General features: G+C 37.3%; 1 protein-coding gene across 11 annotated transcripts in view; it reads right to left on the bottom strand.

Moving 5' to 3' along the window:
* OCA2 (OCA2 melanosomal transmembrane protein) overlaps positions 1 to 14,559 on the bottom strand; it is a 191,840-nt gene that overhangs the window by 93,415 nt on the left and 83,866 nt on the right. For all 11 annotated transcript variants that reach the window (XM_019283069.3, XM_019283066.3, XM_019283070.3 and 8 more), the window contains 3 exons: positions 14,199 to 14,323; positions 10,553 to 10,691; positions 1,406 to 1,538 (listed from right to left, as the gene is read on the bottom strand). In XM_019283069.3, the coding sequence (XP_019138614.3) occupies positions 1,406 to 1,538; positions 10,553 to 10,691; positions 14,199 to 14,323 (397 nt within the window). The remainder of the gene's footprint in view (positions 1 to 1,405; positions 1,539 to 10,552; positions 10,692 to 14,198; positions 14,324 to 14,559) is intronic.

Raw genomic sequence — 14,559 nt, 5'->3', positions numbered from 1 at the left:
GTAAGCTGAGTGCACCTTGTGCTGAATAGACACTGAAGTCAAAACCAAAAGTCTTCAGAAGACCTTCCTAAGCAGGGAAATCTCTTCTCTGACTTTTCTATCAAATGGGATTGGAGACACATGGAATAATCTGCTGAGGAGACGACTGACACTTCTGCCTTTTAATAAAACTCTAATCCTAAAGCAAATTTTCCCTGGAACAAGGCAAGGAATTACAAGTACTACCCCTTTTGCCTAAATGAGGTACCTACCAGGAAGGTCTCTGCCACAGTTAGTCACCTTGGACTCTCCTTATAAGAGAAAATTAACTTTTGAGGGCTGCAATATATCTGTTCTAGCACAGACAGTTCCATTATTCCTTAAAAGCACTTATCTTTCTCCACAGGTTACAGATGAAGCCAAGATATATCAACCGTATCAAAAGTTGTCCTCCCCATGATAAACAGATGCCACACACACAGGTTCAGAGATATGGTACAGCACATTAAAACCAGTGGAAGCCTGGATCTTAATTCTTCTGCAGCCAAAAGTGGAACAAGCCAGTCCCAGAGAAGAAACAGTTATACTCAACTGTCTTTGTACAAAGCTTGCTAGAAATTATACTTAGTGAAATATTTGTTACCTCGTAAAGAAATGTGAACATTTGGGGGTTAATATTAAATTTCGTCACTTAAAGAGAAGCCCTAGAACAATGATAAAAACTTCAAAATGACTGAAGAGAAAAACATAAAAGCATGAAGACAAAAAAGGGACTGACACAGTCGACAGCCATTGAAACAGCTTTAACAAAACTTCTAGAGACTATTGAGGCGCCATAAAAAGACATAGATTTAGTTCTACTGAATTGTAGAAATTATGCACCAGGGAAATTTAGGGTAGGAAGAGCCACAGAGGCAAGCTGGAAAGGACTTGAAAAGTTCCACTTTGATGAAATGTCTTTCACTGACTGCAGACCAGTAAAAGATTGCTGAAAAATTCAATGGAAGAAAACCAGCAGTGAGAGGAGGCATCAGTGCACTATGTTTTTCATAAGGAAAACCTGGAATATTTCTAAATCTAGGTTGTGAACTAAGCACCTTGAGCAGATGTTGCAACCCAGAATGTCCTCGTACTCATGCCTATGGCTGTAATAAATGATGCAAAATATTCCTGCAAATTTTGTAAGATATTTAATAATTCCTGTCAAAACCTCAATCTTAGAACCAGAAAAACATCCACTTCTAAAAATCAGAAAATATCACAACTAAAAATAAAATCTGAATTATTAGTTGAAAAATTAATGTTCAGAGAGTGAAGGAGGGTGGGCACTTCCATCTGAAGACAGCATTGTAGTAATCACTACTCGGTTTCTATTTAGCACATATTCAGTGTAACAATTATAACTTTTTTTCATGCTCACACTTACCAACAATTTCACTTGGCTCCTTATTGTACAATTTTTTGTTCCAGTAAAGAAGTCTGAGAAAAGGAAAGGAGACCAGAACAACAAGGCAGATACCCAAAAACATATGTCCTGTGAAGGCTGCAAAATCCAATCCCTGAAAACAAAAACAAAAACCTAAATTAAAAATCACTTCTTTTTCTATATTAGCTACAGGGAAAACAGCTTTATGTACATTAACAATCAATAATAAATATAAAGCAAGATAGTAAGTTCCAAGTACAGTATCTGCTGTATTTCACGTGTTTCAAGGAGACAAGTCACATTACAATTTAATTCAAGGAACTAAAACATTGCATTACAAGTTACTCTGAAACACACCTAGTGTTCCTGAAATGTATAGTAAAAAAAAAAACCCAAACTGAATCATTAACTTTTACTCCTCACTTAAATCACTGTAAATTCATTTCAAATCAGTTTAAGTCTCAGAAATAGTCAAATTTCAATGATGAGTTTTAACCTGGTGACAACTCAAATGTTTGCAATAATTCTATCTGAACCATTCCTCTACAATAAAAGTATTATATGTCAATATTATGTTTATTCTTCTTTCTGGTTAACAAATGAACACATTTTGCACAATGAAACCCTTTAATGAAGGGGTTCTCAAAAAGGTTAAGCAGAACATATTAAAAGGCTGCTGTTCTCAAGCAATAAGAATGAATAGTGACAACTTGCCCTAAAACTTTGAAGCTGGCCATGCTGTGAGTAGGACATTGGGCTAGATGACCTCTAGGGTCCCTTTAAATTGACTTATTCCATTGTTCCACATTGCACACATTGTAGTGGATCAGGGTTAGCCTTTGGGCTGGGCTTTTCCAAAGCAGCCATGACTCGCCTCTCCAAAAGAAGTTATCCATGAAACCCCAAGGAGGATTACATCCAAGTACTCTGGTAGTAAGGAACTGTATTATATTCAAAAAACAGAGGTTGTCTGAACTGGTGATCCCAGAAGAGCAGATCTGTGACACTTGGAATAAAGCATGACTCAAGCCCTGGACAGCCCAGGTTGTCCCAATTGAATTTTCAGAGCACCCACTGAGACTCTAGAAAGTTAGCTGATCTCCCTGTAACACACCTCTGTGTCTCTATTGTCCCCTGCTTTTTAACTATGAGTTTCCTATAGATCCTTCTGTAATTCCAATGCATATCAAAAACAGCTTCCCTTGCAACAACAGCTGATACTACCTCCAGTGTGTTAAGACTATTGGGAACTTATTGCTTTAAATGTGTTCTTCTATATTGTCAAATACTAAAAGGATTTATGTGGAAATTTCCTTGTTGAAATGTCTCTGGTTCAAAAAAAGGAAGAAGAAGTTTCTCTATTGCACCACAGGGCATAATAAAAAGGCACACGAGACAAGAAACTGATGACAGTCATAAAGAACTTGCATAGCCAGATAAAGATCGGTGCTCTTTGGCAAAAAAAAAATCCATAGCTTGCAGACAGTCAGATAAATCTCAAACCATAAATATGCAGACCTAGGATTAGAATTTGATCCTATTAAAATACAGGTTTAAGCTTTGTGAGGTAAAGTCATCCCTACTTGCTATTTAATAGTAGATTCCTTGACTTTTCTGCTCTCCAGATACTGAAAGGTGAAACTATATCTGTTCATTCACTGGCCTTTTGCTGTAACTCAGCTACAGCCATTGTTTTTATGAAAGCAGAAGGAAGACTCTTCAGGAATTGGAATGAGATTATTTTAAGAATTGGACAGAAAAAAGTGACACCACAAAGAAAAATTATGTGCCTTCATTCAGCTTGCCTACACAATAGGTCAGCCACTCGGGTGTCTGACATCTCCGTAAGAAAGACTTTACAAATCAGTTTTTATAAAGATTGGTCTCTGGGCATCAAGTTAAGATTCAAAGCTACAGGAGACCTTTCTATAAGGGATGAAAACAGTATTCATAACTCTAGGAAATTTACAAATAACAAGGAATAAAAAAAGAAATCTTGCAAAGGCTCAGTGTTTGTAAGACCTGCCTCCAAAGTACATAAAGTCTGTATCTCCCATGTTTATTTCCTTAATTAGAACCATTGACAATAAATTGAAAATAAATCTAATTTATATATGGGTTGCCTCTAAAATTATAGGCAAAAAGAAAGATCATAAAATTTTGGCCAAAAAAATAAGAACCTTAAAACCTTGAAAGGTGAACTGGCTTTAGTTCAGAAATTTCTCAACTATGACAATGTGCCATTAAACAGGTCAGGAAGTATGCAAAATCATTATTCAGTTTTGTGCAGTCTCTAAAATGGCACAAAGAGAGGTAGGAAGCCAAAATTAATTAGGCTGTAAAAACACTGAAGCTAAACCAGCCAAAATAAAAATGCCTAAACCTGACTGGAAAAAAGAATTATCTTCTGAAAGAAAAATGACTGTGAAACAGGTGGTTGAAGAGCAACAAAGTAGTTAGGAGTGGACAGAATATACTCAATACAGAATTACCAGAACAAGGAAAATTACTTTTGCACTCAGACCAGTCTTACAACAAAGCAGTGGAGATGAAGCTTTTTTAGGCTGGCAGCAATCACATCATGCCCACATCATGAAGAAGGATGCCAACTACCAGGCCAACTATGATGGCAGAAATTCTCTGTAGGAATACTCAGAAATAAAGATAAATGCTAAAGTAATAAGTAAAATAAAGTAAAAAAGATAAATAGGAATGCAAAGAATTCTTGGTAACTCTCAAGTTTAAATATGTGATGTCTTCATCATACATTAAAGGATTTTGAATTTAAGGAAGTAGCTTATTGCAAATAAACACAGATACAAAAATTCATTTGCCTTTACATTTTTATTATCACGCCAATTTCAGAGGAAAAAATCTGTTGGGTTCCTGAAATGCCACAATGCAGAAGCTTCTCAAAAAATACAGCACAAGAAATATGTCACTTGAAACCCACAAAATTAATTTCTCAATGAAGAAAATCACCTCAGCCTAGAAGGCAAACTAAAATGCTGAGGGTAAGGAGGTCTCACGTCTGACTCATAGTTGAATGGAATTGAAATGAGATAGAGATCAAAATACCCTTAAAAAAATCAGAATTAACACAGCTTCATGACTTAAGAGCTGACGTAGATAAGCCTTGAAAGTGATTTGCAGACACCATCACAAGAAGAAAAAAAAATGTCTACTAGATTTTTTGGCATCCTATCCAAGAGCTTACCCAAACTTTTCAAATGGAGTAGCTGGGCTGAGATTCAGGATTTTGTTAAAGTTCATAATATCAGCACATTGATCTTTCATATCTCTGAGATCCCTGGTGAAAAAGAAAACATGCTGCTCTGCTCCTACTGCAGAACAGCTTTCCAATTCAGCTGAAACAAGTTGTTTTCTAACATGGAGTGTGCCTATTTCAGGAAAGAGCTTGCATGACAGTATTGTCGGCGATAACGCAAGACTGGAGTCAGTTCTCTTCCCATCCCTTGCTCCTGGCTTTCCTCCCTATTACCTCCTTGCATTGATCCACAAGAGTCAGTGAGTGAAAATGAATCCTGATGATCGCTAGCCTTGGACAGCTGATGCCCTGTAGCCATGAGGAGGCTGAGGGCTACCAAGTGCACTACTTTTCATGGTTGATATCAGAAAGGCTCACAGTGAAGTACAGACAGCTGCCCTCCATGATGCTTTGGGCTGCATGCTTAGCACCAGCCTCTCTGCAGCACAGGGAATATGTTTTCACAGAAAAAGAAGGCCAATTTCACACCAGGCATGTTCAGGTAGCTAGTAGCCAGCTGGCAGCCTCTTGGAGAACTTCAAGAGACTAAAGTGTTTTCACTGTACCACACAGATACCAACAATGTAGCAGAGGATACCAAGGTGGCGGCACTGTTGGTTCATCAGTTGTCCCTGTTCCCTTTCCCACACCCCAGAAAGGACATGCAGCATCTCCACAGAGCCTACATTCATACCCTTTGTGGCTGTGGGTAGCACATTTTATACCTCCCAAGTCTTCTGCGCTGCTGGGGCCAGGACTCAGCATTGTAAAAAACATTAAAGTGCTACACATCTGCTGCGTACAACAAAAAGTCATTTTCACAAAGATTTTCTTTTCCTGCACAATAGACTGGAATAGAATTGACATGCACAATAGGCAAGAAATACTTTTCTTCCAAGAGATTTCAATCTATGAGATAAATACAAAACATGCTTCAAATGTCCCTTGCTTTAGGCTATGATGATTGTGTCAAATTTCTCCTGTTTCCCAGTCGACAGAAAATCTAAAGATTTTACTTTAGCAAGAAAACAGCCTAAAGGTTCCACTGCCTACAGACTCAGCTGAAACAGAGTGGGCATCTTTCCTTGGTTTATAGTTTAAAATGCAAAGTCAAATATATCAATTTCACATTAGGAGGAAGTATCATATTGTTTTCCTAAAATGCTAACTTTCTATCATCTTGATGATTCTTTTCATTGCTTCTGGAGATGTGAAATTGAGTTCTAGTAATTCAGACCTTTCCACAAGAAATCTGCCTTTTTAGAACAATGGGAAAGCAAAAATTATGGCTAGGTGTAGTGATTTGGGGAGCAGCAAGTACCATATTTCTAGCCAGAATGCCCTCTACTTAATATTTGAAAACTAATAAAATGAGGGAGAGCAAGAGTAACTTATTGTTTTTACACTGGCTTAAACATCCCTTCTAGCTGAGTGACTGAGATCTGCATTGTCTCTCAAGGGAGCTGCTCATGATGTCACAGACCCAAAAATCACTAATGGTCTAACCTAGTTACATGAAGATAATGTTTATTTGAGATGCTGATGAACCTCCTTTTTTGTTTTGTATTATGCTCTTTAATGATTACTACATGCATAGATGGCAAAAATTCTGAAATCAGATGTAAGCCCATGCATTTCAGTTCATGCACTTTACCTAAGTTTAATTTTCTCTTGAGAAAAGGGATCAATGAAACAGCAACAGAAGGGGTAGAGTTCTACAAATCAATTAAAAGTATTAATAAGCTTGTATCCAGCAAACTCAACAAAAATAGCCTATTAAACTATGGGAATCCATTTTACCAGGGCTTAAAATATCTTTAAAGATTCATGTATGGGATTTTATCTTCTTCTTTTCAGAAGTACCTGTTGCAGTGGGGAGGGCTACATGGCAGGGGGAGGAAACCCCGACAAGTACCTACTTTCATTCATAATTTTTTAGGTACCAAAATTTTTTATTAAATATAACCAACTAATATCACATCATGCTAAATTCCAGCATGAAGGCTGAAAATGTCTAAAAGACATTTTAGGAAAAAAAGACATTTAGGAAAACCTGATATCTGTCAATTTTCCAGGAAATTCCTATTAAATGGCAGGAATAATTCCTAGTGGTATGCTGAAACCCTCAAATCCTCAGCAAACATCAGATAAACAGCACAAGCATTATCACATGCTAACAAAAACAGTAAATAAAAGGATATAATCCAGTGGCTAGCATATGCTAAAACTGACTTTGCTCTTATCATTACCTCTTTCATGCAGATTTAGCCTGGATACACCAGTGCACATGTTCACTATCACTATGTTCACAGCTCTGGAGACCTATTTGCCATCCATTCTTTAAAGAGCTTGCAACCACAGCCTATGTTTAGAGCTCAAGCAACTTCTGATCTCAAAGGTGTGATTGTGAAGTTCCCAAATACAGAAGATTTGCTGTCCAGCCCTTCTGAAAGCAAGGACCACATCCAACTGGTTCATGCTCTATTGTGCATATAAACATGGAGTTTCCAAAGTCCGAAGCACATATCTCTTCAAAATAAAAATATAATTTTGTTAACAGTGGCCATTCAGTAGCAGCACTCTGAAGATAATAAAACATTAAAAATGTTTTATATTCACTGAACATGTTTTCCATTTGCTCTTATTTTCCTTCCCTAAAATCAAAATACAAATGCTGTTTTGTGAAAATTCTTCCAGCTCCATCTAAGAACAAGCAACACTACAACAAATCTTCCTCTCCTATTATGCAAATGTTCCACTGATTCCAGTCATGATGGTAGGGAATATGTCAGGATTATAAATTACCAACAGCTACAAAGAAAAAAATCCTTTTGACATTCATTTGCATCTCAAGACAAGCAAAGAGACTTATTGCTACATTTTAATGAACAAAATGTTACAAAAATCTTATTTATTCAAACATGGTTTAAATAAAATATTTTTAATATGATGTGAGTTTTCCCCACAATCTAGGGAGAGAAGTCTCTCCAGCACTACAGTAAACAAAGAGTAAAGCATTTCTAACACTATAACCAAATAACAGCACCCAAAGTAACAAGGCTGCATTTAATTTCATACTGATACAAAAGCCAAGGTTTCCTACAAAAGCGTAGACTTGCATAATATTTTACTTGGCTGCTTTTAGAGGTTGCTGTACAGCAGTAAAAGTTCAGGAAGACTGGTAAAACTGTCCTCCAGATAGCACCTAAATAAAGTAGAAAACCCAATCATCTACATAGTGCAATTCACTGTTCAACTTCCTGCAGGGGCAGTTGTCCAAGTACTCCTGTACTTACTGTGCAAAAATAACACTGAGAAGGAAGTGCAAGAGAATGAAAAGGAGAATTTCAACAACAATATCAAGTGGGAAAAATTCCTAGAATTCCTACAATGTCCAAAAACATGACTATAATGCTTAAAAGAGCTGAAAAACAATTATTTTCGATAGAAAACATCATAATAGAAACTATAACATATACTGCATGAATAACTGTTTCTAAAATGTCATTAATGCATTCAAGAACTTTTACCTCTGAAACAGTTAAAAAAAAAAGAGAAATGAATAAAGTAAAATTTACTTGGTACTAATGCAGTAGGCTCCCCAAGCATTTTAGACACAGAATTGTGGTTGCTCATTTAACCCTTCTTCACAGCATCCTTTGCTAGAAGCAGTTTCAGAAACAAGACAGCAATGTCTGTATTTCTCCTTCTGATCAAAAGAGAGCATGCTGGAGCGGGTGGACAAAATTAGGAATCCAGCTATTAGTTCAACAGCTCAGACTGTAAGAGGCCAGATGGTCCAGCTCCCTCTCTGCCCTTCCTCTCGGCTTTATCCAGTTACTCCTGCCAGCACTCTCCCAGGAAAATCTCCTTTAGAAGGGGTGAGCCCTAAGCAGTGAGAACATACCCCAGGCCATGACACTCTGCCTCAGGGCCAAGGATAGGTCTTTGACCCTCTTTTGTTTATATACAAAGACATAACAATTGAGAATATAGAAAAGAAGCAGCACAAACTCTATGGCCCTTTGTTGAACCTAATTTATTTCATTATGTTCTTATTTCTGTGATGCAACAAAAGATCTGAAAATAGTCCAGATTGAAAACATCTGGAAAGATTTTTGTGCTTGTTTCAGATACAGAATTTGCTATAATGTCATATTTGCCAGGGTATTTATACATCTGAGTCCTCCTAAAAATATCAATATCTCAAACAAGAAAAATATAATATTATTTCTTTTCAATTTTGGTTTCTTAATTATTTCCCATGTTTATAGCCACTTCTAAAGGTTGTATAGAGATGATGAGTTTTTGAGTATTTAGGAAAATGACCTGCATGGCAGGTGTTAATTATTCTTTTTTAGATTAGAAGTTTTAAATAGTTGCATAGATTTTATATTTAAAATGTAAAGCTTAGGTATCAAATTCTCAGCTAACAATGAATATTACAGTCTTCAAAGTCACCATCCAAACTAGCCAATTGTGGCACATTTTAAATATTTTGATGGTAAACAATCAGTTTATTAAATACTATAGACTTTCAAAGACATTTTCAAACCGGGACAGTACTTAATTAATTTGGGTGCATTCAGTTAATTAGAAGAGATCTTTCTTTCATGGAGCAATAGAAACATAAGTGACTACAAATTTTAAAAAATATAAACCTAGGATTTTATACTACAACTCCCTCACCCACTTGCACATTTATTTTTTCACTAGCTCAATTAACACTAAATTTCTTTAGAATTACTTATTTATCGGGGGTTTATGACACCTGACCAAAACAGAAAGCATGTGCCTGGTGTCCTTATAGATATGCCCATTACATAACTGCCCCTTCCATGGTGCTGCTTGTTGGTGGTGATGCAGGATTAGGAGAAGGGCAGATCTGCTCCATCCCAGGAGGGGCTGCCCCTTGCATCCTGAGCAGACTGTCTCCCTGCTGCCCCACAGCCCACCAGGGAAAGAGGATGGGAGGCAGTGCCAGAGGCAGAAAGGAGACTTGATGCCCACATGTTCAGGGCTAGCATGGACAGCTGAAAGCACAGTAAACTCAGCAAACACCAGCTCCATGCAGGTGCTGAGGGCTGCAAACACCTGCCAGCAGTGCCACAGCCAGTCCACAGGACAGAGAGGCCCATGTGGGTGGGAGGAAATGGTGGGACTGGGATGCTCCTGCTGGCCGGTGTCTTGTGTCCTGCAGTCCTACCCAGCACCAGCCACCACAGCTTTCCCTTTGGCACCAGACACCCAGCGAACAATAGAAGAGCCAAGTGTTGGAAGCTAAAATCTGTCACTGCAGCCTGGAGATAGCAAAACATTGCCAGGAGGTGGGAGCCAGCTGCAGCATGAGCTGCAGAGGAGAAGCACCCACTTCCTCTCACGCCCCACATCCTCATGGGCTGTGGTTGAAGGATAAAGTGCCTCATGTGTGTCATGGCTCTACAGGGGCAATGCAACCTCTCTGTAAAACGTCAAATTGTCTCATATTTAACTTTTGAGAGAAAACCTATACTGAAAAAATGGATGGATTTTTCATCTCCATTTTCACATTTTTCCTTTTTTCCAACTTGTTGCCCTGCCTGCAGCCCTCCATTGTTGTGCTTCTTTCCTCATTTTGCCATTGATAAGGAAACCCTCACCAACAACAAAAAAATTAAACTGGTATTCTCAGTCCAGATCAAAAAGTCTATTCTTCATCACTATTTTGTCCCCAAAAGATCACTCTCTTCTGTCTGATCATCCTACTAAGAAAGAAATAGCATGGCAAAAAAAGTAGACTATGTTCTGTTTATATGGCTGTCTGGGGGAAGAGAAGGATCAACATTGCGTAAGTCAACACAGTACTTAATTTTAGTAGCCAAACAGACTGCAGTACATACCCTCTTCCTCAGCTCCTGCTTTGAAACAATAATCACATTTGGAGGATCCCCAACAGCAGTGGCAGCACCCCCAATATTTGTGAAGATTACTTCCGCAATCAGGACGTGCCTAGGATCAAGATTAAGTACTTCACAGAGCCTGTAGTGTAAAGATAATGAAATTAACTTCTTACCCCATGCATAAATTACCTTAGATCTTAAAATGCACAAAAATTACAAAATGCAGTCATTTCACAGAAAAATAGCAGGATTTTAATCATAATGTGTCTATATTGTTGAAGCATTTATTGTGCTACAATAATTATAACAATATAAATGAAATTTATAGATTTTTTTTTACATTTAAAATTCAGTTATTAAAGACTACAAAATTGACGCATTTTTTAAAGCATTTCATTAAAAGTAGTCAACTATTACAAGAGTTGGGCTACAGAGAAAATACTATTTCAAATTTTTATTGTGATACAGCTTCTGAAACCATGGTCCTTAAGCTGCATTGACCTGTGGAAAACTATTCTGGTCAAGCACAGGCTCTGCATTCAGCAACAGTGATTAACTTTCTTATGTTAATAAGTAGCGGTAGTGGTAGAGGATTGTGCAGGCTGCCTATTAGCCATGAATCATCTATTAGAGACTTCAGCTTTCAGGCTAGGTTTATCCATTTTATTCTGCCCCTATTTTCCTCCTTCTCTAAATCTTGATCACGAATATTTCTGTTTGTAATGAAACAAGAGTAGAAAAAACCTCAAAATGTTTTTAGCAGCCCAAATATATTTAATGCCTCTCTAGTAGGATGCTGCTTTGATAAGAAAAAAGTAAAATGCTTCTTTTATAAGAAGCACCTTAAAGTGCTCTGACAAACACCGGGATTGACTCAGTAACCTCATGATCCATTTCAACTCAGAGCCCACTTACACAGAGTAATCTTCACACAGATTACTCCAACTCACCAATTACATTTATGCACATGCCCACATAATCCACTCTTTTCTGAAGTACATCTTTGACTTTAAACTGGGGCTGTGGTAATAAAGACTGAAAGTTAAAGTCACATCTAAGCACTTTGGAGTAAGAAACAACTGCTTTCCTCCTCACAGCTTATCAAAATGTTGCTCCAGAATGTAAAGATGGAGGTCACACTTAAATTATTGCCCCTCTACCTCATAGTAGTATTATGAGAATTCTTCCCTATGTGGGGAAGAGCATGCAGGAAGAATGCTTTCTCAGTACTGCTCTCACTGCAGTGCTCTCACACATTTCCCATAAGGAAGGGCGGAGCTTCACTGTTTAGCCTGTAGTACTAAAACCCGTACTTCAAAGAGAAAAGAGTATATTGCAAAAGAAGCTTAACTTGCTTCACTTACACTATCACCAAGAGTGTCAATTTAAAACTCAGAAAAACATTGTCAGATGACATATATGTCAGCACATAGCAGCATGAAATCATTCAGTTAAAGGATACTTTGCAGTACAACCAGTCCAAATGTATCAATTGTGGTACAAGACCACAGTTGTGCTTGTAATTTTATTGCTGATTGACCTCCCAGTATTTCAAAATATAATCTAAACTTTTCTTTAGTGATTCTTTCTTTTTGATGGGCCTAGCGATATCTTGAAAAGAGAACTCTGATGTAAGTCAGAAAAGGCTAAGCCCAAAGTATAAAACCATCAGAGTGTGCTAGCTATATGGCAGGGTCACAATTCTTCAGTTTACTTACCCTGGGTTATATACTTCCTCATGTGTACAACTATTAGCCTTTTCCAGTTCCCAATAACAAAGTATTTTGAAAATAAACTACAGCTAAAAAGGGGTAGTTATTCCTTTTTTAGCAGCTTACTACAAAAGGCAGAGTGAAACAAGTATCATGTTGTTTTCCTTATTACAGGAAATATAAACCCTTATGTTCATCGAGTCAGTACGATTTTCTGCAAGCTTTATCTCCACGGCAATGGAGACTGCACAGGGCAACACAGTGATGCTATAGACAATGGCAGTAAGATTAAAAAAAAATGACCCCCAGCATGAAGCTTTTTGAAGTAAGCAATTATTTGGTTTTAGTAGGTGAGATAAAATTTTATTTTAGTTTTGATAGTAATTCAAATACAAATGTTTCTCACATACTGAGTTTTTCCTTCTTCAGTGTTGCAGGTTCATTTAGTATAAAACTAAAGGACTTGCTATACATTTAGTACAAAAGTCCCTTAGTTAAAGGCATCTACAAAGGCAGAGGCTCCTTCACAAGGATCCACATGGAGAAGACAAGAGGCAACAAGTACAAGGGAGAGATTTCACCTCATCATAAGAAAAAAAATGTATGGTGAAAACAGTTAACCACTGGAACAGCCTCCCCAGGGATGTGGTAGAGTCCCCATCACTGGAGGTTTTCAAGATCTGATTGAAGAGAGTGCCAGATTATCTCATCTAGGCTTCCTTTCCCATGAAGAGTTGGACCAGACGGACTTTTGAGGTCCCTTCAACCTGGGCTATTCTGTGATTCTTTGAAAACAGAATAAATGTTACAGTAGCTCTGACTGTGAAAACCTTTTTATGCTACATTGACGTCTGGATTTCAATCCATTTCCAAATTATATTTATCCAAAATTCTGGAACACAGCTAAAGAAAACGTGGTGTTTACTAGTTCCAGTGCTGCTTACTGCTGGAGGTGCAATTATTGATTAGGGTACGGCAAAGCCATCTCTTTGAAATATAATTGGACAGAAGACAAATGGAGCTTTCATTCACCAGCTGCTTCCAGTCTAGAATAAATTTCACTAGCAAAATTGGTTTTTACTGCTTTACACTGCATTTTAAAGAGGGGGCATATCTTAATAGAATTCTGTGTACTTTAATGTGATAATGACTGCAAGCATTACATCTCTCAGGATCATTTTAAAAACACACTAGATCTTTCCAAAACTGAACAGGATTAAACAGATTTGCCTGACCAGACACAGGTTAAATTCAGGTTAGACAGTAATTTATAATCCCACATTGATTAAATGTAGTTCCAAATCACATGTTATTAATTTACAGAAATCTGAAGTAATTAAATTCACTGTTGTCTGCTCAAAGTTCCAAATATCTAATCTCAAATTGTGGAATTAACCAGTAGCTGTACCAGGGACATGATCACCAACAGGAATAAAATTCACGTTCTCATATTCAAGAAAAAGCTGTTAAATGAAATATGGACTTTTTTTAAAATTTATTTGTCACTAATATTAGAAGGGATAGCAACTTCACTAAAACATAAATTACTATCTAAAATTGTATATAGATATTAGCCTGCAAAGGATAGGGCAACTTTAATTTTAAAAATACTGCCTGCTTTACAGGAAAAAAAACTCATCTACTAGGGAACATTGGGTGTAATATGCTATTGTAGTTCAGATATGAAGACAAACCAGAACAGTTAGCTGCCAAGGCAGTATTCACAGGTTTCAGATATGTGTTCGGTATTCATGCAAAGGCAAAAGGCTACCCATCCCTCTGAAAGTGCTTTTTATTCTACTACAATAAGAGTATCTGAAGCTCTGATTTCCATTTAAATGATTAAAAAAAAAGCTCCAAACAAGTATTTTGCACACATCTACTACTGATTGCTGGCTATAAAAGACCAAGTCCAAAATGTAACAATAAAATACCTTATGGTTACTGGAGTAAAGAGCAGGATAGTGGTAACGTTGTCCAAAAATGCAGAAAGAATTGCAGCAATAAGGCACAGAAGTGTAATCATGGCCCACACCTTGCCTCTAGAGAACCGATAAGCCTAGGAAAAACAAACAGAAGCAAAATTAGGGGACTAGATCACTCCAGCTTAGACTTCAAAAAGTTACAGATAAAGCAACTTGATCAAAGTCAAGCAACAGCGAGTTCAGAGTAGTTACTATTCCTTTACAATTACTCCAACAGCACCTTCTCCAGTGTGAAATAATTTGGCAAGAGAATATTTTATGGAAGTGGGCAAACAATCCCCCCATGCCAACAAAGAAACAAGTCTGAAGA

This window comes from Corvus cornix, chromosome 1 (genome assembly GCF_000738735.6).
Source record: "Corvus cornix cornix isolate S_Up_H32 chromosome 1, ASM73873v5, whole genome shotgun sequence".
NCBI classification, from domain to species: Eukaryota; Metazoa; Chordata; class Aves; order Passeriformes; family Corvidae; genus Corvus; species Corvus cornix.
Note: the sequence above shows the minus strand (reverse complement) of the source record. Positions and strands in the feature narration are given on the sequence as shown.